Below are 27,254 nucleotides of genomic sequence, written 5' to 3' on the forward strand. Positions count from 1 at the left end.
GATTCACCACCCTCTGGGAGAAGAAGTTCCTCCTCAACTCTGTCTTAAACCGACCCCCCTTTATTTTGAGGCTGTGTCCTCTAGTTTTAACTTCCTTACTAAGTGGAAAGAATCTCTCCGCCTCCACCCTATCCAGCCCCCGCATTATCTTATAAGTCTCCATAAGATCCCCCCTCATCCTTCTAAACTCCAACGAGTACAAACCCAATCTCCTCAGCCTCTCCTCATAATCCAAACCCCTCATCTCCGGTATCAACCTGGTGAACCTTCTCTGCACTCCCTCCAATGCCAATATATCCTTCCTCATATAAGGGGACCAATACTGCACACAGTATTCCAGCTGCGGCCTCACCAATGCCCTGTACAGGTGCATCAAGACATCCCTGCTTTTATATTCTATCCCCCTCGCAATATAGGCCAACATCCCATTTGCCTTCTTGATCACCTGTTGTACCTGCAGACTGGGCTTTTGCGTCTCATGCACAAGGACCACCAGGTCCCTTTGCACGGTAGCATGTTTTAATTTGTTTCCATTGAGATAGTAATCCCATTTGTTATTATTTCCTCCAAAGTGTATAACCTCGCATTTCTCAACGTTATACTCCATTTGCCATATCCTCGCCCACTCACTCAGCCTGTCCAAATCTCTCTGCAGATCTTCTCCGTCCTCCACACGATTCACTTTTCCACTTATCTTTGTGTCGTCTGCAAACTTCGTTACCCTACACTCCGTCCCCTCCTCCAGATCATCTATATAAATGGTAAACAGTTGCGGCCCGAGTACCGATCCCTGCGGCACGCCACTAGTTACCTTCCTCCAACCGGAAAAACACCCATTTATTCCGACTCTTTGCTTCCTGTCGGATAGCCAGTCCCCAATCCACTTTAACACACTACCCCCAACTCCGTGTGCCCTAATCTTCTTCAGCAGCCTTTTATGGGGCACCTTATCAAACGCCTTTTGGAAATCCAAAAACACCGCATCCACCGGTTCTCCTCCATCAACCGCCCTAGTCACATCTTCATAAAAATCCAACATGTTCGTCAAGCACGACTTTCCCCTCATGAATCCATGCTGCGTCTGATTGATCGAACCATTTCTATCCAGATGCCCTGCTATCTCCTCTTTAATAATGGATTCCAGCATTTTCCCTACTACAGACGTTAAGCTGACCGGCCTATAGTTACCCGCCTTTTGTCTCCTTCCTTTTTTAAACAGCGGCGTAACGTTAGCCGTTTTCCAATCAACCGGCACTACCCCAGAATGCAACGAGTTTTGATAAATAATCACTAACGCATCCACTATTACCTCTGACATTTCTTTCAATACCCTGGGATGCATTCCATCCGGACCCGGGGACTTGTCCACCTTCAGTCCCATTAGTCTACCCAGCACTGCCTCTCTGGTAACATTAATCGTATTAAGTATTTCTCCTGCTGCCAACCCTCTATCGTTAATATTTGGCATACTATTTGTGTCCTCCACCGTGAAGACCGACACAAAAAACTTATTTAAAGACTCAGCCATATCCTCATTTCCCACTATTAACTCCCCCCCTCGTCCTCCAAGGGTCCAACATTCACTCTAGCCACTCTATTCCTTTTTATATATTTATAAAAACTTTTACTATCATTTTTTATATTAATTGCTAGCCTAGCTTCATAGTCTATCCTTCCTTTCTTTATCGCTTTCTTAGTCTCTCTTTGTTGTTTCTTAAATTTTTCCCAATCACTTGTTTCTCCACTATTTTTGGCCACTCTGTACGCAGCTGTTTTTATTTTAATACTCTCCTTTATTTCCTTCGTTATCCACGGCTGGTTCTCCCTTTTCTTACAATCCTTGTTTTTTGCTGGAATATATTTTTGCTGAGAACTGAAAAGGATCTCCTTAAAAATCCTCCACTGTTCCTCAGCTATCCTACCTGCCAGCCTGCTCTCCCAGTCTACCTTAGCCAATTCATCCCTCATCCTATCATATTTCCCTCTGTTCAAACAGAGGACACTGGTTTGAGACCAAACTTTCTCCTCTTCCATCTGAATCAGAAATTCGACCATATTGTGGTCACTAGACCCAAGAGGGTCCTTCACAATAAGATCCTTAATTCTACCTACCTCGTTACACAATACCAGATCCAAAATAGCTCGTTCCCTCGTCGGTTCCGTAACATGCTGTTCAAGGAAACTATCCCGACAGCATTCTAAGAACTCTTCCTCCATTCCACCCTTACCGACTTGAGTCTGCCAGTCAATGTGCATGTTGAAGTCCCCCATGATTATTGCCGTTCCGTTTTTACACGCATCCCTTATCTGCTTGTTTATAGCCCTCCCCACCTCAACATTATTATTTGGGGTGGGGAGGGCTATAAACAGAAAATTCTGGAAATACTCAAGCAGTTCTGGCAGCATCTATGGAGAGAAAGTGTTGCCTTTCAGTTGATGACCTTTCAGCAGAACTGAGCTGTCAGCCTGAAATGTTAACCGTTTCTCTCCCTAGACGCTGCCAGACCTGAATGTTTCTAGCATTTTCGGTTTTATTTCAGGTTTCCAGTAGCCGCAGTATTTTGCTTCCGTATAGGAGAGGTTTTAGTATAATGTAAAAATGAACAGACTAGTGAAGCAGGCAACTTCATGTAGTGCATTGCTGGTCTCAAGGGCAATGTCATTAGCTCAGTCAGCAACCTCATTTCTTAATTGGAAATGTGCCATACCAAAAACTTGTACTGAAACATAGAAAATAGCAGGAATAAGCCATTCTGCCATTCATTGAGCAGGACTGATCATCCAACTCAATAACCTGTTCCCGCTTTGCCCCCGATATCCTTTGATCCCTCTAGCCCCACTTTCAACTCCTTCTTGAAAGTGAACAATGTTTTGGTCTGAACTGTTTTCTGTGGTAGAGAATTCAACAGGCTTACCACTCTCCGAGTGAAGCAATTTCTCCTTACCTCAGTCCCAAATGATTTACCCCATATTCTCAGACTGTGACCTCTGGTTCTAGACACCCCAAGCAACCTCTGCAAGACGTGCCGGATCATCGACACAGATGCCATCACCTCACGTGAGAACACCATCCACCAGGTACACGGTACATACACTTGCAACTCGGCCAACGTTGTCTATGCTGCAGGAAAGGATGTCCCGAGGCATGGTACGTTGAGGAGACCATGCAGACGCTACGACAACATGAATGAACACCGCTCGACAATCACCAGGCAAGAGTGTTCTCTTCCTGTTGGGGAACACTTCAGCGGTCACGGGCATTCAGCCTCTGATCTTCGGGTAAGTGTTCTCCAAGGCGGCCTTCACGACACACAACGCAGGGTCGCTGAGCAGAGACTGATAGCCAAGTTCCGCACACATGAGGACGGCCTCAACTGGGATATTGGATTCATGTCACACTATCTGTAACCCCCACGACTTGCCTGGGCTTGCAAAATCTCACTAACTGTCCTGTCTGGAGACAATACACATCTCTTTAACCTGTGCTTAACGCTCTCTCCACTCACATTGTCTGTACCTTTAAGACTTGATTACCTGTAAAGACTCACATTCCAACCATTATTTTGTAAATTGAGCTTATGTCTTTATATGCCCTGTTTGTGAACAGAACTCCCACTCACCTGATGAAGGGGCAGCGCTCTGAAAGCTTGTGGCTTGTGCGACCAAATAAACTGTTGGACTTAAACCTGGTGTTGTGAGACTTCTTACTGTGCTTACCCCAGTCCAACGCCGGCATCTCCACATCTAGACACCCCGCCATTGGGAACATCCTTCCTGCATCGACGCTGACTAGTCCTGTTAGAATTTTATAGGTTTCTCTGAGAATCCCCCTCATTTCTTCTAAATTTAATTCTAACCGACTCAATCTCTCTCGAAACGTCAGCTCCGCCATCCCAGGAATCAATCTGGTAAACATTTGCTGCACTCTCTCCATAGCAAGAACATCCTTCCTCAGACAAAGAGACCAATACTGCACACAATATTCAAGGTGTGGTCTCACTAAGGCCCTATATAACTGTAGAAAGACATCTCTGCTCCGATGCTCAAATCCTTTCGCTATGAAGGCCAGCATACCATTTGTCTCCCTCACTGTCTGTTGCACTTATATGCTTACCTTCAGCGACTGGTATACAAGGACACCCAGGTCTCGCTGCACATTCCCTCTCAATCTATAGCCATTCAGATATAAACTGCCTGCCTGTTTTGCTAAGAAAGTGGATAACCTGACATTTATCCATATTATATTGCCAGTGTCATGCATTTGCCAACTCACCCAAATCACACTTAAGCATCTCTGCATTCTCCTCACAGCTCATCCCCCCACCCAGCTGTCTCATATCTGCAAATTTGGAGATATTAATTTGGAGGGCGGCACGGTAGCACAGTGGTTAGCACTGCTGCTTCACAGCTCCAGGGACCTGGGTTCGATTCCCAGCTTGGGTCACTGTCTGTGTGGAGTTTGCACATTCTCCTCGTGTCTGCGTGGGTTTCCTCCGGGTGCTCCGGTTTCCCCTCAGTCCAAAGATATGCGGGTTAGGTTGATTGGCCATGCTAAAATTGCCCCTTCGTGTCCTGAGATACGTAGGTTAGAGGGATTAGTGGGTAAAATATGTAGGGATATGGGGGTAGGGCCTGGGTGGAATTGTGGTCGGTGCAGACTCGATGGGCCGAATGGCCACTTTCTGTACTGTAGGGTTTCTATGATTTTCTATGATTACATTTAATCCCCTCATCTAAATCATTAATATACATCGTGAATAGCTGGGATCCAAACACTGAACCCTGTGGAACCCCACTAGTCATTGCATGCAACTTGGAAAAAGACCTGTTTATTCCTACTCTTTGTTTCCTGTTTGCCAACCAGTTTTCTGTCCATCTCAATACATTACCCCCAAATCATGTACTTTAATTTTATATGCTAATTGGTCTATAATTGGTCTATAATTCCATTTTCTCTACATCTCCCTTTTTAAATGCCCTCTGTAATGGAGAGCAGTTAGGGATGGTTAGGGAAGAGAGTATGTCCAGGGTACATGGGCTCCTTGACTATGCTGGCTGCTCTTCCGAAGCAGCGAAAAGTGTTGACAGAGTAAATGGATGGAAGGTGGTTTGCATGATGGACTGGGCTACGTTCGCAACCCTATGTAGTTTCTCACAGTCTTGGTTGGAGCAGGAGCCATACAAAGCTGAGATATATCCGGACAGAATGCTTTCTATGATGTATCTGTAAAAATTGGAGAGTTGTAGCAGACATGCCAAATTTCCTTAGCCTCCTGAGAAAGTAAAGGCGTTGGTGGGCTTTCTTAACTATAGCATCGGCGTGGAGGAACCAGGGCAGGTTGTTGGTGATCTGGACGCCTGGAAACTTGAAGCTCTCAATCATTTCCACTTCATCCCCGTTGATGTAGACAGGGCATGTGCTCCACAATGCTTCCTGAAATTGATGATTATCTCCTTTGTTATGAGGGAGAGATTATTGTTGTCACACCAATTCACCAGATTCTCTATCTCTTTCTAGTATTCCCTCTCATTATTGTTTGAGATCTGACCCACTACAGTGGTGTCATCATCAAACTTGAAAATTGAGTTTGAGTGGAATTTGGCCACACAGTCATAGGTGTATAAGGAGTATAATAAGGTGCTGAGGACACAGTCTTGCAGGGCAACAGTGTTAAGGATAATCATGGAGATGTTGTTGCCTATCCTTACTGAGTGTGGTCTGTGGGGTTAAGAGGTCTAGGATTCAGTATTGAGAACTAAAACAAAGGACTGCTTATGCCGTTAAACAGCCAATTAGTATGCCCCTTATGACAACATAAGGCCAAACTTGGTAGCAACAAGAGATTAGGAGGAGCCCCTAAGAGAGGGGGAAAACAGATTATTCGAACAACAGACACCCTGTTTCATGGTGTCTGCACATTTAATATGAAGCTTAAATTGAAATTTGAACAATATACTGCTTACGTGATGTATATAAATGTCTCAGTTTTCCAATGCCTCTGCTTTAGAGGCCTTTTCTGAGAAAGTGCTCTCCCAATGCATTGGCTAATAATAAAGTGTTCTGTATCTGAGGGCTCCTGAGATTACTTTGTATAATAATCTGCTCCACAACAGCCTCTCAGTTCAGGTTCATCAAGAGTTCATCATCCTCTGCAAGTAACTCTGGACAGTATTAGTTATTTATTGATATATGTATACCTCTTGGTAACCTACAGATGTAAGCATTGATATTAACCCCCACAAAACTGTGGGATCAAACTGCCAAATATATGAAATCTAACAATTTCTAACAAACAGCAGATACATGGGAACACCATCTGCAAGTTCCCCTCCAAGCCACTCACCATCCTGACTTGGAAATATATTGCCATTCCTTCGCAGTTGCTGGGTCAATGGCATTGTGGGTCAACCCAAGCACAAGGAATTAAACTAAACAAAATTACAGAAAATTTATGCAAAAACCTTTGTTCAAGCAGGAACCAGAAAGCCCTTGTGGATTGAACTACTAAAGCTTAAATTTATAAACTTCCAATTATAATTACCATGCTGACTACAGAATAAGGATTCAACAAAAATCCTGATATCAACAGACAAAGAATAGGACATCATTTCAAACCAGTCCAAACATATTCCAACTTTTCTAAAATCTTATTCGAAGATCCAAGTCCAGTACAAAATGCATTTCTGATGTCTGCTCTGTGTCGGACAAATGTAGAATAAGAATAACATAGTGCAGTCATTTTTACAGAAATCTGAACTGTCAATTCTTTACATTAAATCCAAGAACCTTCTTTCAAGACACAGGTACTTAGACTTAAGTACCAATGTGTGTGAAACTGATTACTTAATCATTGGATCTCTTGTATAGAATAAAATAATTTCAAGAGTGACATTAAAGCATTGGTGTTGTACTGTACATTGCAACAAAAGGAAAGGATGCAGGTTCACACCTATATTCTTCCAAACTGCAAACTTATAATTTTGATCAAACTATTATACAGACACAGGATCATTCCCTATCCCATGCATTTCAGGAGGAGAAAAATAGCAAATTATGTGCCCTCCTCGGCAAAAGAAGCGCTCTAAAGGTAAAAGAAAAGAAAAATACAATGTTTCTAGATGCCAAAACCAGCTTTGCCACTGCGTGAGACAACTGTGAATTGACTAACCAATCAATTTGCTTGGTTATTCAAAGGTACAATGAAAAGTCTGATTATTGATTGCAATTGATTATTTTATTTCCTATTTGCAACTCAAATCATTTATATCATACTTACCATACAGGCTTCCCTGGCTTGTCCTACTGATGGATCTTTTTCTAGGATAGTTTTGTAGTCTTGCAGGGCTTCATCAAGTTTTTCAGTTTTCTCATACAGCTCTGCTCTTCTCAGTATAGCACGGATGTAATTGGGATTTAACTCAATTGCTACAAATTAAAAAAAAAGTCTCAAAATAGTATAAACTCCAACTTAACTCAGGGAAATTAGCATGAGGAAAGCTGTACATTTTCAGAAGGCTCCAAAATCTAAGTTGCTAATCTGACTTTCTGTAACAATTTGTGATTTGAGGAAACAATTTAGGCATAAAATTTACCTTTGGTACTATCAGATATGGCTTCTTCCTTATTATCCTGAAACAGAAAGAGTATCAGTGAAGAAAAATCTTAGAACACTGATATTTACAGGATATTTCTTATAAAGCATTGTTTAATTAAATCAAACTGAATTCCACATACGACAGAGTTCACAAAAATAATCAAAACTTCAAAGTGGAGATTACAGGGCCCAGTTTGGCTGTTTATTGGAGTAACCACCCCACCATTTGCTGCTGTATTGTGTTACCCTGCAAGGTGTAATTAGATCAGGTTGGTCTTTCATTAGCCAGCATATTTACTTTAATGTAGAAATAGAAAAAAACATCGCAAGGAACTTTTAAAAAATCCATTATTTCCTCATATCTAAAATTTATTTCCTGAATAGTAAAATCAGTCCATTGTAGTACAAAAGATTCACATGTTACATTCTTAGCAGGTTTGAGTTAATGTCTCAGATAAATTAAAACGTTGATGACCAAACCACAAAACACCAGCATTTTAAATTACATGTACAAGCAAATAAAGTGTCCCACTTTCATTTGTGTGTTCCATGTCGTAGCATCATAGACAGAATTACAAAATGTGGAGAGATTAATTCTTTCCCCATGTAAAGGGCAGGATTAGGATTAGTGGTGATGCCTCTTACGGGCGAATTACTTGTCAGTGTTCGCCTTGGGGCTCACACCTAGTAGCCACTTGCATGAAGTACCGGAATGTAGTTGATGCCAATGGAACTGCAACCCAATAAGGAGTTAGACTGGTTAGACATTTTAACTAGTTTAAATTTCCCATAAACCTGAACCATGAGTTCACTTCACTGAAGTGAATCCAATTTGTACATCAAATGTTACCACAATTTTTCTTTCCTGTAGTAGCTTTCCAGTACCTCATTAGCATTAGATTTTTCTGAACTTTGGGGAAAAAGTCCATATTGCAGACTGAAGGATGTTGCAGTCAGTGTGACCAAGTAAAATGATTTTATTTTATAATCCATTCTTACATTTACATTTCTTGAGCAGTGAAACAGCAGAAGCATTTGTGTCAGAATGTTTACAAAATGAAACAAAGAATCAGGAAAGATCAATGATCTTATAAACATTTTTGAACAAGTCACTGTTTGGAGGCACTGGTACTTTATCTAGTTCTCACAACCAAGATACCGTCAAACAGCAGATTTTTCATCCTTGTGTTCATGCACTAATTCCATCAAAATTCTTGGGGAAGATGTTAATTTTGTTGCATTATTTATGTTAATAAATAATTCACTGTGAAACAGACATCAATAACTGCTATTCTTGTATTTTTAAAAACTGGAATTCCAATACAGTATAAAGCAAATGACCTGGTCCATAATTAGGTATCTGTCAGGGAATGGACAGTAAAAGTTGGAGCAAGTCTTGAGTAACCACGTTTGGCCTCTCCCACCCCTCAATTCAATCGGCAAACACTACACGTCAAAGGTTTACCTGTATCATTAATTTCGGCAGCATATCAACGAAACAGGAAAGCTGCTCAACAAGTCAATTCGCTACAAATAGACCAGTCTTTCCTCAGAGACAGATAATCTGTACTTACCTGCATGTCTACAAACCCAGCCTGCAGAACACTGTGCAGAGACTAATGAGAAGTGCTTACCAGTTTCATCCTAGCAGCAGCTCGATTGGAATAAAGGATAGACCTGTCCTTCTGATAATATGCTGGGCAAATACCAAGAGCCTCCGTGTAAGAGTTCTCAGCCTCGGTATACTCTGAAAGTAAGAGATAACATAATTAGTTTGTGGTTGTTCTTCACTAAGTACGTAAAACAAATAAACAAAGAATAGAAGGAAAAGTTGGCTCTGCAGAATGGATCCAACTTGTATCAAATAACACCCAATGTGGCAACAAGATGTTATTTCCATGATAAAGAAAAAAATTGCTTTCCCATAAAGGGGCATACTCACCATAGAACAGTACAGCACAGAACAGGCCCTTCGGCCCACGATGGTGTGCCGATCTTTATCTGAAACCAAGATCAAGCTATCCCACTCCCTATCATCCTGGTGTGCTCCATGTGCCTATCCAATAACCGCTTAAATGTTCCTAAAGTGTCTGACTCCACCATCACTGCAGGCAGTCCATTCCACACCCCAACCACTCTCTAAGTAAAGAACCTACCTCTGATATCCTTCCTATATCTCCCACCACGAACCCTATAGTTATGCCCCCTTGTAATAGCTCCATTCACCCGAGGAAAGAGTCTTTGAACGTTCACTCTATCTATCCCCTTCATCATTTTATAAACCTCTATTAAATCTCCCCTCAGCCTCCTCCACTCCAGAGAGAACAGCCCTAGCTCCCTCAACCTTTCCTCATAAGACCTACCTTCCAAACCAGGCAGCATCCTGGTAAATCTCCACTGCACTCTTTCCAGCGCTTCCACATCCTTCTTATAGTGAGGTGACCAGAACTGCACACAATATTCCAAATGTGGTCTCACCAAGGTCCTGTACAGTTGCAGCATAACCCCACGGCTCTTAAACTCCAACCCCCTGTTAATAAAAGCTAACACACTATAGGCCTTCTTCACAGCTCTATCCACTTGAGTGGCAACCTTTAGAGATCTATGGATATGGACCCCAAGATCTCTCTGTTCCTCCACAGTCTTCAGAACCCTACCTTTGACCCTGTAATCCACATTTAAATTAGTCCTACCAAAATGAATCACCTCACATTTATCAGGGTTAAACTCCATTTGCCATTGTTCAGCCCAGCTTTGCATCCTATCTATGTCTCTTTGCAGCCTACAACAGCCCTCCACCTCATCCACTACTCCACCAATCTTGGTGTCATCAGCAAATTTACTGATCCACCCTTCAGCCCCCTCCTCTAAGTCATTAATAAAAATCACAAAGAGCAGAGGACCAAGCACTGATCCCTGTGGCACTCCGCTAGCAACCTGCCTCCAATCCAAAAATTTTTCATCCACCACCACCCTCTGTCTTCGATCAGACAGCCAGTTACCTATCCAATCGGCCAACTTTCCCTCTATCCCACACCTCCTCACTTTCATCATAAGCCGACCATGGGGGACCTTATCAAACGCCTTACTAAAATCCATGTATATGACATCAACTGTCCTACCTTCATCAACACACTTAGTTACCTCCTCAAAAAATTCAATCAAATTTGTGAGGCACGACTTGCCCTTCACGAATCCGTGCTGACTATCCCGGATTAATCCGCATCTTTCTAAATGGTCGTAAACCCCATCCCTAAGGACCTTTTCCATCAATTTACCAACCACCGAAGTAAGACTAACCGGTCTATAATTATCAGGGTCATTTCTATTCCCTTTCTTAAACAGAGGAACAACATTCGCCATTCTCCAGTCCTCTGGCACCATCCCCGTGGACAGTGATAATTTTGACACAGCAACAGAGAAAATAATTTTCAAAGCACTTTAATTGGTATTGATGAGCACAATTTCAATATTCCTACTGTTTGAATTGTTAACTGTGTTCTAAGCTACAAGTTTAGGAGCTACAGGTCACAACATCAAATGTCAACATTTTGCCTGCTTACCTAACTCAAGGCCAGGAGCAAACTATTTTTGTCAACCAGGAGTTGAATTCAGAAAGTTAAGCTCTGTAATAGAGTGCATGGAATATAAAACCCCACAGTAGTGGGGCAGCACAGAGGTTAGCACTGCTGCCTCACAGCGCCAGGGACCCAGGTTCAATTCCAGCCTCAGGTCACTGTTTGTGTGGAGTTTGCACTTTCTCCCTGTGTCTGCGTGATTTTCCTCCAGGTGCTCCGGTGTCCTCCCACAGTCCAAAGATGTGCAGGTTAGTTTGATTGGCCATGATAAATTGACACTAGTATCAGGGGGATTAGCAGGGTAACGGGAATAGGGCCTGGCTGGGATGTAGTCGGTAAATACCCGATGGGCCGAATGGCCTCCTTCTGTACTGGAGGGATTCTATGGAGAAAGCAGTTAGATAAACACAGGGCTGAACAAAGTTGCAGAGATCACGAGGGACAAATTTTAAGAATGACTTACCAATGATGAGATTTTATTATTCATTCATGGGATGTGAGGGTGTGAGCAACGCCAGCATTTAATGCCCACCCCTAATTGCCTTTGATGTGGCAGTGGCAGTGAGCCACTTGTTGAACTGCTGCAATTCATGTGGTGCAGGTACACTCAGTAATTTTCGGGAAAGTGTTCAAGGATTTTGACACAGCAACAGAGAAGGAGCAGCAATATACCTCCAAGTCAGGATGGAATGGGACTTGGAGAGAAACTTGCAGGTGGTGGCATTGCCACACATCTGCTCCCTTGCTCTTCTGGGTGATAGATTGGTTTGGAAGGTGCTGTTTGGAAGTTAGGTGGTGAATTACTTGCCACAGAATTCCCAGCCTCTGACATGGTCTCGTAGTAATTGTATTCATAATTTTTATAAATGACTTGGAGGAGGGGGCTGAAGGGTGGATCAGTAAATTTGCTGATGACACCAAAATTGGAGGAGTAGTGGATGAGGTGGAGGGTTGTTGTGGGCTGCAAAGAGATATAGATAGGATGCAAAGCTGGGCTGAAAAATGGCAAATGGAGTTTAACCCTGATAAATGTGAGGTGATTCATTTTGGTAGGACGAATTTGAATGTGGATTACAGGGTCAAAGGTAGGGTTCTGAAGAATGTGGAGGAACAGAGAGATCTTGGGGTTCATATCCACAGATCTCTGAACGTTGCCACTCAAGCAGATAGAGCCGTGAAGAAGGCCTATAGTGTGTTGGCGTTCATTAACAGGGGGTTTGAGTTTAAGAGCCGTGGGGTTATGCTGCAACTGTATAGGACCTTGGTGAGACCACATTTGGAATATTGCATGCAGTTCTGGTCACCTCACTATAAGAAGGATGTGGAGACACTGGAAAGAGTGCAAAGGAGATGCTGCCTGGTTTGGACAGGAGGTCTTATGAGGAATGGTTGAGGGAACTTGTGTTTTTCTCTTTGGAGCGGAGGGGGTTGAGAGGAGACTTCATAGAGGTTTATAAGATGATGAAGGGGATAGATAGAGTGAACGTTCAAAGACTATTTCCTCGCGTGAATGGAGCGGTAACTAGGGGGCATAACTATAGGGTTCATGGTGGGAGATATAGGAAAGATATCAGAGGTAGGTTCTTTACGCAGAGAGTGGTTGGGATGTGGAATGGACTGTCTGCAGGGATAGTGGAGTCAGAAACTTTAGGAACATTTAAGAAGCTATTGGATAGGCACATGGAGCACTTCGGGATGATAGGGAGGAAATAGCTTGATCTGGGTTTCAGACAAAGCTCGGCACAACATCGTGGGCCGAAGGGCCTGTTCTCTGCTGTACTGTTCTATGGTTGGTCCAGTTAAATTTCTAGTCAACGGTGAGAGTTTTAATGATGGTAATGCGGTTGAATCTCAATGGGAAACAGCTAGATTCCCTTTTATTGGAGATGGTCATTTGTGCCACACAAGTGCCAGGCAATGTTACTTGCCACTTTATCATGTCTTCACTCCATCATAAGGTCAGAAGTGAGGATGTTCATTGATGATTGCGCAACATTTAGCACCATTTGAGACTCCTCAAATAATGAAGCAGTCTGTGTTCATTCATCACAAGATCCAGACAACGTTCCGGGTTGGGCCCATCAGTGACAAGAAACAGGGCATTCTGAGCTACACTCAGGAAAATCAGGATATGATGAAATGTAATGTTTTGTTCTCAGTATTAACACTTTTAGTTTCAATATTATCAATAACTGGCAACATGAATAAATGGATAAACAATTAATTGACAAAACTATTTTAAACCACTTTGAATCACTCTCATGGTTAACTAAATGACTATTTTGCTCAACTTAAATACACTTGGACTAAAACATACTGGGAAAAAACCTACCTCCTTTTTTAAACTGCCCATTTCCAACTTCTTTCAAAGTTAGACTCTCACCTTGCCTTCGCTGTAAGACAGAATGTTTGTCAAAGTCTAAAAATCCGGTGCATGAATATGAAGTGCAGCATTTACAAGTACAATGTCAGAACAGTGAAAACTGTAAGTAATTATATACATACCCAAACACACCTTCAAGTCTTACATCACCATCCCTTTCAATAACCTTCCTTTTCAAATATCACCACTGGAACTAAAGCTTTTAAATTCTAGAGTCATCATTTGTTTTTATTACAGCAGTAGCTATTGTACAAACTAACAGAAAAAGCACGAGGAGTTCCCAATACTGTGCTCGAGTTCCCAGAACCTCCCTAAAAATGTTCAAAATTTCTACGATAGCCACTGGAGGTTTGTTACATAAAAACATTAGAACTAGGAGCAGGAGAAGGCAATTCAGCCCCTTGAGCCTGCTCTGCCATTCAATATAATCAAGGCTGATCTCATCTCAGACTCATCTCCATCTTCCCGTCCACTCCCCATAATCTTTCATCCCACTGCTAACCTATCTATCTCCTTAAAATTTGTTTAGTGTTCCGGCATCCACTGCATTGAGATAGAGAATGCCACAGATTCACGACCCTTTGAATAAAGTAATTCTTCCTCATTTCTGTTTTAAAACTGTGGCCTCTCGTTCTGGAAAGTCCAACAAGAGGAAACATCCTCTCGAAGTCTACCGTGTCAATCCCCTTAACATCATACCCCAATTAGATCTCCTCTCATTCTTCTAAACTCCAGCGAGTATAGGCCTAAATTGCGCAATCTCTTTTCATTCCTGGAATCAATAGAATCAATCTAGTGAACCTTCTGTGAAACGCCTCTAATCAATTTATTTCCTTCCTCAAGCAAGGGGATGAAAACTGTGCGCAGTACTCCAGATGTGGTCTCACCAATGTCCTATACGTTTGCAACAGCGCTTCCCTGCTTTTATACTTGTCTATTCCATTAGCAATGAAGCCAAAATTCCATTTGTCTTCCATATTACCTGCTATACCTGCATACTCAATTTATGCTCAAGGACATCCAGATCCCTTCATACCGAAGCATTTTGAAATTTCGCTCTGTCTAGATAATAAGCTGCCTTTTTATTCCCCCGACCAAAAGGAATAACCTCACACTTACCCACATTAAATTCCATCTATCAAATTTTGGCCCACTCACCTAACCGATCCATTTGTAAATTTCTTATTTCCTCATTACAACTTGCTTTCCCACCTACTTTACTGTCATCTGAAAATTTGACTATAGTATCTTCTATCCCTGCATTCAAGTCATTAATAATTGGGGCCCTGAGGACCAAAGCCTGTAGCACACCACTAGTTGTTGAGCATAATCTGACAACTGTAAGGTCTTAGCTATAAAATTGATGACTTTTCAGGTTCCTTTTATCCTGAGAACATTTAGCTCAAACTGATCTGACTAAAAGGACAAATCTCATGCATTTCCTAGTAGTAGCCTCAAAAGCAGTAGCCTGGGAACTGGTCATCTGTTAGTCTCGAGTAATGGGGATGAGGTACCAAGAAGGAAAAAAAACAGAAAATTACTTTACAAATGTTTTCCAAGTTTTAATTAGCATACCATTTTGTTGTTTTTTCTCATTAGCCTAATAAATTCAAATTCTTAAAGATTTTACTAATCTTTCTTTGTAAAACACATACAAGATAAATTAAGTCTTGGTATAATTGCTCCTTATAGCATGCTCCACCTTAGAACATGGGATTGTTCTGATGGAGCAAAGACCAAAAACTTCTGGTATTAACACTGACTTTGATAGCCTCAGTGATACTTGACTGAGATGAGCTTCCGATCACAGTTCCCCGCCATCACCATGATGGCCTATTTCCACCTCCAAACCAGAACTCAACTCTGCCCCTGCCTCACCTTATCTGCTAAAGCCATCATGCTCTAGACTTAACTACTCCAATGCACTTCCATTCTCTCCCATATCAACTCAAGGCCATCCAAATACTACTGCTCGTCTCCAGGACCACATTGAATCCTGTTTACCCAGCACTCCACCCGTGTTCACTGACCTACACTGGTTCCCAATTAAACAATACCTCAATTTTAAAATTCTCTTTTTTGTCAAATACCTCATTAGTCTCACTCCTATCTTTAATCTCCTCCAATCCTACTTATTTCTGAGATATCTGTGCTACTCTAAATCTGGCCTCTTGAGCATCACTAATTTTAATCAACACCATTGATGACCTTTGATTGCCTAAACCTTAAACTCTGGAATTCTCTCCTTAAACCTCTCTTTTATCTTTAAGACACTTTTAAAAACCTCTCTCTTTTATCAAGCTTTTGGTCATCTGCTGCAGGATCTCATTAAGTAGCAGAATGCCATATTTGGTTATCGTTACAAAAGCCAAACCTACCTCTTCGGAGAGCCACCTGCATCGACAACAGTCCCACCCAGGCCCTATCCCATAACCCCATGTATTTATCCTGCCAATCAAAGCCAGGTCACTGGCGCCGTGAGGGAGCAGTACTAACTACTGTGTCACCGTGCTCCAAGAGTCCTTGGAGTCAGGGCACATAAATGGACCGGGAGCTAACTGAACATGCGCAGTAAAGCACCTAAAGCTCTTTAGGCCAAAGACAGGTCATGTGTGTCTGCGCAAAAAGAAAATGGTGCGACTGGGAGCAAGGCACCATTTTCCAAGATAAATCCCAATTTACTCAGGGAAAGGTCCCAGTTAAGCAGAAAAGAGGAGAGGAGAAAGAAGCTCAGTCAGAAAAAGGGCTGTGGTTGGCAGATTTTAAGTGGCAAGGGCTCAAGAGGTGCCCTAGTGCTCAGAGAAGGCAGCAGAAGGTTGGTAACTCTGTGCTGTGAGCCATTGGAGCAAAGTTATCCCTTTGGAGCAGTACTGTTCTGCTCCATCTGGTCAAAGACCTGAAGATGTGCTTACGAGTTAGTATTTGAGTGTAGACTCAGGAATCCAAGGGAACAAAGGCAAGATCAAAACCCTGCGAGATCAACCACCCTTGAAGCTATTCATGTTGGAACAACTTTTGGAGAGAATTCCAAGGTTAGACCTTCAAAAGGGAAGACTGGCATCCCTCGTAAGAGAGAGAGAGTTTCAATTAGGTTGGTTGACTCAATGTTTACTTATGTCTGGCTGGGTAATTGAGAAAACTGTGAAATCTGCCTTGGTCGCATCTGCCATTTATTGCGCAGTTGGCATGTTCGACCACCATTAGCCTGTTAATTCACATGTGCTTCATATTAACTCAATGTTACAATACAAGGTAGATATTGAAAATTGTTTCATCTTTCTGACCATTTTAATTTTGTTTGTTCAAAACTGTGGAATCTTGTGGCGTTATTCTCATAGCAAGTGTCTTTGTCTACTTTAAACAAAATGTTATTGGCCTCTAACCGGATCTTAGCAAAAACTTGGGATCGTAGCAGTTTTATAATGCCCCTGAAGTACCTTGATATATTATTGCTGAAGATAATATAAGTGCAAGTTGTTTATACTCTATTTGCAGTATTTCAATTTTAATTCCACACCTACAATTGCAGCCATCCTCTCTCTTCCCCTACTCAATACTCTCTTCCCCATCTCATTTAACTTTTTGAATTATATGTCCTTTGCTGTCTTTATTATTTGCAAATTCTATTTTGTGTCATTATAACTGCTATTTTAAAAATTTATTCACGGGACATGGGCATTGCTGGCTGGCCAGCATTTATTGCCCATCCCTAATTCCCAAGAGCAATTGAGAATCAACCACATTGCTGTGGCGCAGGAGTCACATGTAGGTCAGATCAGGCTAGGATGGCAGATTTCCTTCCCTAAAGGACATTAGTGAACCAGATGGGTTTTTCTGACAATCAACAATGGTTTCATGGTCTTCAGTAGATTCCTAATTCCAGATTTTTTAAAAATTGAATTCAAATTCCATCTTCTACCATGGCAACATTCAAATTTGAGTCCCCAGAACATTAGCTGAATTTCTGGATTAATAGTCTAGCAATATTACCACTAGGCCATCGCCTCCCCAGATATTACATATCTGAGATAATTTTATTTTCTCTGATATGCTCCTGATTTTATTAAACACCCCCCCCCCCCCACCTCCCCAATTTGCAATTGCAGTATATTTTCTGGTGCATCCTTCCTCTCTCCTTCCCTTTCCTCTAATTCTATTAAAATGTTTGTCCACTTTCGTCTTCAATTGTGAAAGACAATGTCTAAAATGTGATTTATTTTTTTCTCTTTACAGTGGTTGCTTACTCTGTTATGTGTTTCTAGTATTTTCTGGTATTTTTTCATAATCCATTTGTCTCCCCTTCCATTTTTGGAAATGTATGGATGTAATGTACTTTAATGGCAAGAGAAATGGTAAGTATGCACAAATGTGTGTTCATTGTGAGGAGGGAGTTAGGTAATTAAAGAATACACAAGAAAAATAAATAACACCAGATGCAAAACACATGACAATAATGGGAAAACTTGATCCAGGAGGAAGTGGCACAAAGCATGCAGACAACAAAATGGCAACGTGGAAGTATTCGTAAGAATTGGATCAGTCAAGTGGATTTCAAGGTAGGTTTATGTATGCTGGATTGAGAAGTGCAACATGTACACAGAATAAAGGAAAAAATATTAGTAATAGTGAAAAAGGGTGACCACAAAGTGTCACATGAACATGGCATCAGTTGGACAAACTGTAAGTAACAGGCCATGAAATACAAATTAAGAAGTTACTCTGCTAGCCAAATCACTGTCAGTCCACATACTTAGTAACATGGGCAATCTTGAGAACACAACCTTCAGAAAGGGCATAGAGGCACTGGAATGAAAGAACAGTGAAGAGGATGATTCCAGCATTTATAGCTCTTAGCTAAGAAGAAGCACTCAGAACTAAATTTCTCAAAGAAATCTTACTTTAAAATACATAGGTAATGCAAATTGTTTAACTTGTACGAAATACAAATTAAAATTCACAGAAGCCAATTAAAACTTGATAGTATGGGTATTTTATTTTCCTTTGTAGAGTTGTGAATATGTGGAACAGACCGCATAATTAACAAGTTAAATGACTTCAAATTACAAATACAGATGGAAGATGGAAACATGTTGCTTCCTGAAATGCTGGCACTATGGAAGTGACAGCCTTTTCAGACATGTAACATATTAGGTATATTAGCGTTTTGCTATCTACAATTTTGGAAAGGGGACAGGAAGAAATTTATAATGGGTTTGGGTAGTGCAATGGTTTGGGATTTAATGAGTCAAATTGCCCAGATTTTGCAGGGACAGGTGTTTGACAGTAGCTATCAGTGCTTGCCATTATTATCCCTCTGTATCAGACTGCAACCACAAGGTGCAATTACAGATTGATACAGAGATCCTGAGATTACAGTCCATCATCCAATGCACTGCCACAAGATACAGAATGGCACCATCCCATCGCCTGAGTCAGCATCCAGTGCAATCAGTTGATGTGGCAAAAACATCCCCTTTTCTGCTCTCATATTGCTGATAGACACACCATGTTCAGTCAGGTATAACTGTGTTTTAATAGCCACGCATGATAAACATTGCTGTAAAACAGATCTGGTCTGAAAAAACACTGTATAATTGTGGCACATGTTTACATTCGGATTTATTATATTTTTTCAACTGAATTTTAAATAAATGTTGAAAAAACTTTTCATAATATTTCAGCTTCCACCATGTGTATTCCCCAGTTGTTATTTTGCAGCATTTTAATGCTGTTCCTGGTTGACTGCCTGTGAGCATTCTTTAATATGACTGGCAGCTCGATGACATCCTTGCAACTCCATGCTGGAAATCCCTATTGAAGAACACTACAGCCTACCACAAAATGAGAGGTGGTAAAGTTTTCACCTCAAAGCTCACTAGATCTTTTAGTGCGACCTTTGAGGTCAGTAACAAGCATCTTTGATTTAGCTCTGATCCCAAAATCCAGGCCATTGAGATACATGGCTGTAGTTATGGGCACATGGCAACTGCATACCTGCCTTTTAGTGCAAGAGCAAAATAGATATCAAACTATTTATACTTGGAGCCTTAGATTGAAAGTCTTGCTTATATATAGATTTCAGAATTTGAAACTCTAGCACACAAACAGCAGCAATATTAGTAAAATAATAAGACAAGAATAATCTGGTTTATTGTCCACAAAACAAACTCAAGACTCGGTTCAAAGTCAAAACAAATCCCACCACCTGAAGTAAAGTCATACGGATTACCTTTTTCTCTTCTTCAGGCAGATCTTTCTCCAATTCTCGTAAATATTCTTCATCAAACTCAAGCTTTTTGGCTTCCTTTATTTCGGAATCATCCCCCAACTCTACATTATCTTCCATGCCCACAGACCCATCAGTCGCCAGTGATTCTTTACATTCAAAGAAGTGCTCTTCTGCTGTTTCTTCAACATCAACAATACGTGGCTTCTCAGCACTGCTACTGGCTCCTGAAGTATCACTCTCCACGGGTGATAGTCTGCTCGAATTTGACTCACGATTTAAATGTCCAGTTGCCACTTTCTGCTTCTCTCTCTCACCATCTGACACATTTAGAATAGTTCCCAATTTTTCAGAAATCTCTGCATCTTCTGATTCTCGATCCATTTACAGGTCTGATCTATTGAATCAGAAAGAGAAAGGGAAGCTTACCACACCCAAGTGTATAATTTAATATATTTTTAAATTGTATTAAGAAATAGGACTATATTTAAAACAGTATGGAAAGCTTTTTAGTGGAGACATGGTCAGAAATTTCTGTTGCCTGAAGAGGAGCTCTGAACTTAATGGGGCAGCATAATTTAAAATGTAACTATACACCCAATTAACTGAAATTTTCTTGTAATTGTTCCCCATACATTTTACTTTTCAAAGTATGAACATCAGCAAATTATTTAATTTGTTCCCATCCTCCAATGCTAAGAGAAAAATGCAGAAATAATTTTCACAAAGTAGTCAAACTGGTTTGTGAGCAGTGCAAATTGATGTCCGCCAGCTGTCTTTCAAATTAGGCATTAAACAAAGATCCCGACTGTTGTGATAGACAAGCATGAAAAGCCACAAGGCACTATTTGAAGAGCATGGAAGCATTCCCATGGTCTTGGCCAACATTTATCACTCCACCCACATTACTAAAATAGATCATTGATCTCACTGCTCTTTATGATACTTTTATGCAAACAAATTAGTTTTAATGTTTTCACACATTACAACAGTGAAACACTTCACTTTGCAAAAACCTGAGGATGTGAAAGGGATATAATGAAAGTACTTTTTCACATACAATTCATACTTTTAGTAAATTTGGGTAAATTGAGCTTTCTTCTCACATTCCCTTTTAGAAGGAAAGCTATTGCCAGGGGACATAACGCCCAATCTGTATAAGGAACACAATTGGTAGGACCTTAATGCAATATTTCCAACAGACAGGATTTGAAATGTTATAGACCTTTGCTACTTTAGATTTTTGCCATTGCTACTTCAAAGAAAATATGCTTAGGGCTTATTAACAGAATCAGTGTTAGGGTTTAAACATAAAGATATTTGCTAAATTTTCAATGCAAGCTCGACCATATGCTAAAGAATATATTGGGAAAGTGGCATACAGGAGATAAGAACATTTTAGGACATGGCCTTCTTTGCTACCATGTACTGCTTATCAAAAATTGTATTCAAAAGCATGATGGTTTCATTTGCTGCTCCTTCTATATTTCCTTTTTCAACTTGAGTGAGCTGACAACTACCAGAACAAACCCATGAGAAGCTCAAGTGAAACAGGATCAAAACCAAATTGGGGCGGCACAGTGGTTAGCACTGGTGCCTCACAGCACCAGGGACCAGGTTTGATTCCCAGCTCGGGTCACTGTCTGTGTGGAGTTTGCACCTTTGCCCCGTGTTTGCGTGGGTTTCCTCCAGGTGCTCCTGTTTCCTCCCACAGTACGAAAGACGTGCTGGTTAGGTGCATTGGCCAAGCTAAATTCTCCCTCAGTGTACCCGAACAGACACCGGAGTGTGGCGAATAGGGGATTTTCACAGTAACTTCATTGTAATGTTGATGTAAGCCTACTTGTGACAATAATAACAAAAATCTCCAGCATGCAAGTCCAGCGCTCTGTTGTCGGGCTGGGTTCCATTTCAAGATACAAGTTTACAAATTCACACCAGCACTGAAATGTCAACCAATGCTAAACTGTTTCATTTTAACAAAAACAAACACAAACTTCATGATTACCCACGCTATAAAACGGAGAGAGCAAGAGAGGAATTGCAGAATTATATTTGACTGAATCCTGCCGGGATTTGACTTGCACCATGAACCTGTATCGTTCCTTTTTCAGTAAGTTTTCAATAAAGAATCCCATATTGCTCAGTAAAAAAAATAAAACAGTGAAATAAATGAATCTCTTTTTATTTTACATTAGCACCATTTTATGTTTAAAATTTGATTTAGGTGCATATTGATGCACCCTTCTCAGTGAATTAACACCCACCATCTGTATTGGAATGCACAATGAATTGTTACAAGTTAAATATCAAGTTCAATAGCAAATATATTTTAAAATGTCATTATCCCATTTCATGCCTGTTATGAGTAATCTATTTCTTAATGAGTTTTGCAGCATTAGTTTCAGATACTAATAGTCCCAAAAGCCATCTCAACAGTTATATGTAAATAAAAGTGGATCATACACTTGCCAGACAGCCTTTACACAGCTGGAAATGCACAATCCAGTCTGTAACCAGCCTGTCAAAGATTCCATATTTGGCCAATATCAGAGTGCCCATTTACCCTCATTCTTAATAATGGATAAGAGCAAAATACTGTGGATACTACAAAAAGAGAGAGCCGGGAACACTGTGGAGGGAGAAACAGTGAAGGTTCCGAGTGGAATATCCTTCCTCTGAAGGGCGGCATAGTGGCTAGCACTGCTGTTCAGTGCCTGTCACTCAAGTTCAATTCTAGCCTTGGGTGACTGTCTGTGTGGAGCCTGCATGTTCTCCCCGTGTCTGCATGAGTTTCCTCCGGGTGCTCCAGTTTCCTCCCACAATCCAAAGGTGTGCAGTTAGGTGGATTGGCTATGTGCCCCTTAGTGTCAGGGGGACTGGCTAGGGTAAATGCATGAGATTATGGGAATAGGGCCTGGGTGCTATGGTTGTCGGTGCAGACTCGATGGGCCGAATGGCCTCTTCCTGCACTGTCGGGATTCTATGAAGAGTGTTTTCACTTTTGTTTTCTCCCTGCTCTCTGCTGCAGCTCTCTGCCGTTGGGAGGCCGCTTCGGGCTGGCGATTGTGGAAGGATTGTGACCGTGGCTCACCCACCGGCCTCCTGAGGGAGGAGAGGGTGTGGGGGGGGGGGGGGGGGGGGGGGATTTGAAAGCTGTCCTCTCGATCTTTAGAAAGGAAAAGCAACTAAATGTTGATGCAGGGAAACTTGACATCCAGGAGATAAATGTACCCCTTCCCACCGGGACACATCTCCTTTCTCCTCCGGGCTGGGGTGGCGGACTCCCCCCTAATGGATAAGCCGGGTGACAGGGGTCTAAACCGGCTTCACTGAGGGTGGGGGCCACGCATTAAAACAATCCAGCATCCCATACTCACCCGCTTCAAACCTTCCCCAGTAAGTGCGCATGAACCTGCCGGACGGAAGCTCTGTCTCCTTCACTTCCGTTCCCATTGTCCAATCAGAGCTGGAAAGGGGCCGGCAGTCAGCAAGCCGGGAACTGCAGTCCCAATCAGGTAGAACTACAACTCCCAGCGGGCCTTGCATTGACGCGCATGCTCGTTTTCGGACACCCAGCCTCCAGACGCCCTCTGTCGATGAGCTCCCATTTCAGCTCTCTTGCCCATTTATCAACGTGATTGATGAATGCAGAAATTTCCCTCTGTATCCTTGGATGCATCTCATCCAATCCTGGTGTCTTCACAACTTTAAGTATAGGCAATCTATCCAATATCTCTTCCTTGTCTATTTTAACCTCTTATAGTGTCTGAATTTCCTCCTCTTCCACCATGGCCTGAGTAGCATCATTTTTCAGTAAGGACAGATGCAAAGTATTAATTTAATACCCTCTTGCATTGGAGGCAGCAGAGATTCACTAGGAGGAAGGACAAGTGGTCGTCCTATGACGAGAGGTTGAGTAAGTTTTGTTTAATTCATTTACAGAACGTGGGTAATGCTGACTAGGACAGTATTTATTGGCCATCCCTAATTGCCCTTGAGAAGATGGTGAACTGCTTTCTTGAACCGTTGCAGTCCCTGTGGTGCAAGTGCACCCACAGTGCTGCTGGGAGGGAATTCTAGGATTTTGATCCAGCAACAGTGAAGGAACAACAATACATTTCCAAGTCAGCATGGTGAGTGACTTGGAGGGGAACCTCCAGATGGTGGTGTTCCTAGGTATCTACTACCCTTGTCCTTTGAGGTAGAAGTAGTTATCGGTTTGGAACATTCTAGCTATGGACCCTTGGTGAATTCCTGCAGTGCATCTTGTAGATGGTACACTGTTACTATGCCCTGGTTGTGGAGAGAGTGAGTGAATGTTTCTGGGAGGAGTGCCAATCAAATGTTCTGCTTTATCCTTGATGGTGTTGGAGATGCACTCATCCAGACAACTGGAGAGTACTCCATCGCACTCCCGACTTGCGCCTTAGAGATGGTAGAAAGGCTTTGGGGAGTCGGGCGATGAGTTACTCGCTGTAAGAATCTGAGCTTCTGGCCTGCTGCTGCAGCTACAGTTTTTTTATGGCTTGTTTAGTTTCTGGTCAATGGTAACCACAGGATATTGATAATGGGAGTTTCAGTGATGGTAATGACATTGAATGTAAAGGGACAAAGTTTAGACTCTTTCTTATTGGAGATTTTCCTTGCCTGGCACTTCTGTGGCACAAAGTTACTTTCCACTTGTCAGCCAAAGCCTGGATATTGTCCAGGTCTTGCTGCATTTGAACATGGACTGCTTCAGTATCTGAGTAGTCATGACTGGCAATGAACTTTTATCATCAGTCGCAAACATCCCCACTTTTGATCTTACGATGAATGAGCTGAAGATGGTTGGGACTATACTCTGCGGAGTTTAGAAGAATCAGAGATGAACTATTTGAAATGTATATTCTATGATTCTATATGTTCATGAAGGGACTTGACAGGGTACATATGGAAAGCTCAGGAATCTAGAACCAGTGTCCTAATGTCAGGATAAGGGGGTCGATCAATTAGGGCCAAGATGAGGAGAAATTCCTTCAACAATTGTGAATCTTTTGAATGGTCTGCTCCCAGGGGCTGTGGGTGATCCATCATTGAGTATATTTAAGGCCAAGGTAGATCTTTAGTATCTCAGTGAATCAGGAAATATGGAGAGTGGGTGGGAAAGTGAAGTTGAGATAGAAGATCAGCCACAATAGTATTGAATGGTAGAGCGGTCTCAAGGCAGCATATATGATCTACTTCTGTTCTTATAAGGACTGGAAGGGCAGCCAAATGACTAGTCAAGTCTGGAAGCAGCAAAAATCAGGTATCGTGGCTTCAGCTAAAGATGGACTGGAACAAGGGCAAATATGTGATGTTGACAGGGTTGCTAACTCTGCATGGGGAGGCATTCATGGAGGCTTGATCACAGAAACTTCTGCTTGTCTTACAAAATGTTTGGGTTCCCCGTGCCAGAGTGACTTTACACCAGCAACTCTTGCACAATGTATACCAACAACAAGGAAGGCACCAGTGAACAGTGGAAGAGAGGATAATCAAGGACACCCTCCCCTGATTGCTGACTCTCCAGCTTCTCCTGAATGTATTGCACAGAGGCACAGCTCTTGTGAGTGACATCAATGAGGCAGAGGGCTTCTTCTCCAATTGCTGAGAGTGAATTCACTGACCTAGGCCACCACAAAATAAACACTAATTTCCTTGGCCTGCTGAAGGCAGCGCTTGGGTGAGGATCCCCCAATTGCAAGAAATTCACTACCATTTTGGGAAGTTGGGAGAAACATAATTCTCAGTGATATGGTTCAGAAGCTCCTCTCAGGGCCTATAATGTCAAGGTTACAAATTGAGCCTCAGACCGTCAGTCAGTGCACTGTGTTTCCATATCTATTTAATTTCTAACTCCATATCCAATCTAACTTTGAATGTTGTCCGGTTCTACTTCAAATCAAAGAATATATTTTTTTAAATTTGTAGGCCTTTTAACTTGCCCTGTCATGCAATTAGATCAACTTTGAACTTTGATCTTAACCAAACTTTCCGACCTGACCCCCATACCTCTTGATTTTCCTAGAGTCCAAAAGTCTCTTGATCTCAGCCTTAAATCTATCCAATGGCCAAGCAGTCCTCTTGGAAGTAGAGAATTCCAAATATTCACAACTTCACCTATTCACTCAGTTTCTTTCACAGGACTAGAACTCGCTAAAAGAACTAAAAACAAAAAAAAAGCTGGAAATACTCAGGTCAGGCAGCATCCGTGGAGAGAAATGGAGTTAACGTTTCAGCTCAAGATAACCTATCGACAGACGTAAGGTCTGTCGAAAGGTCACCTCAAGCTTCAACGCTAACTTTGCTTTTCTCTACAGAAGGCCTGCTGAATATTTTCAGCATTTTCTTGTTTTCAGTTTTGATTTCCAGCATCCACAGTATTTCGCTTTTGTCTCTAACAGAATTTGCTCACGGCTTTGGTTAAAACATTGAACGTAACTAATCTTGTAGCTATAGCTTATCTTCACATTTGAAATAAAAATTAATTAGCTAAAGTAATCACCCTACCTTGCATCATTTACTCATTCCCTCTTGGCTATTTGTGCACTATTCCCTCACCAGTCAAGCACTGACATGCTCAATGGGCTGCTGCTAATGCTGTTATATACTACCAGATGACCTCAGCTCAGGATGACATGACACCAAAATGTTCACTTCCCCCCCATGGAAAATCACGTCCCTTGAAAACAGTTGAAGGGAAAGGGTTAATGTTTTTTTTACTCAATGTATTTTGTACCTAAAGGATTAAGTACCTAGAATGTATCACAAACATAACCCTTCATTATGGCTAATCTCCCCTTGTTTATACTGCTCCTGGCATCAATATAAGTTATTTATTCATGGTTTACTTTTATTTTTATAAAGACAGACTGTTGTTGTTTGCAGACTTGCAAGTCTTACCTTTTCTACAGACTTGTGTGTTCAATGTAAACTGAAGAAGCAGCTATAGTTGATAGAATGTGATACGGCCGTTTGACAGGAAGACTCCCCACTGGGACAGCTGCAATTGCGCCGGTAACTTCAAAGGGAAAGCCGCGGAAGAGCAGGAAACCAAAGACTACATTGTGACTACAGCTGCCAGAGACTGGTGCTTCGTGACCTGAGAATGCCAGATACACTCTGGTTTATGGTCAGATGCATCATGCTTCATGATCAAGGACTGTCAATTGGACTTTAATTCATGACCAGACCAGTGTTGCGTCATGACTGGTGCTGGGAGCCATAATGTATAAGTGTCCATTCTTCTTGTGTTCAGTGAGAAGTCTGGTGAATCGCTGTTAAGGTTGCCAGATCTCTCCCAAAAGCTTTTGAGAATAAAGCCTTACTGTATTTTGACTCAGACTAGTCTCAGCGGTATTTTTTACCGACAACACAGTTGAGTCTCCGCACTGACTCACCTGCCAGCACTCTCTCTTTGGCAGAAGGTTATGGTTTCAAGTAAC

The 27,254-nt window shown here is 41.8% G+C and overlaps 1 protein-coding gene across 1 annotated transcript in view; it reads right to left on the bottom strand.

Moving 5' to 3' along the window:
* The window catches only part of ttc1 (tetratricopeptide repeat domain 1), a 60,318-nt gene extending 37,071 nt beyond the window's left edge, over positions 1-23,247 (bottom strand). The window contains exons 1-6 of the mRNA XM_078231170.1: positions 23,163-23,247; positions 19,786-20,179; positions 13,506-13,566; positions 9,230-9,342; positions 7,594-7,630; positions 7,278-7,426 (exon numbers count right to left, since the gene is read on the bottom strand). Of these exons, the coding sequence (XP_078087296.1) occupies positions 7,278-7,426; positions 7,594-7,630; positions 9,230-9,342; positions 13,506-13,566; positions 19,786-20,166 (741 nt within the window). The 5' untranslated portion in view covers positions 20,167-20,179; positions 23,163-23,247. The remainder of the gene's footprint in view (positions 1-7,277; positions 7,427-7,593; positions 7,631-9,229; positions 9,343-13,505; positions 13,567-19,785; positions 20,180-23,162) is intronic.
* Between the last annotated feature and the right edge of the window lie 4,007 nt (positions 23,248-27,254).

Source organism: Mustelus asterias, chromosome 16, assembly GCF_964213995.1.
Source record: "Mustelus asterias chromosome 16, sMusAst1.hap1.1, whole genome shotgun sequence".
NCBI lineage: Eukaryota > Metazoa > Chordata > Chondrichthyes > Carcharhiniformes > Triakidae > Mustelus > Mustelus asterias.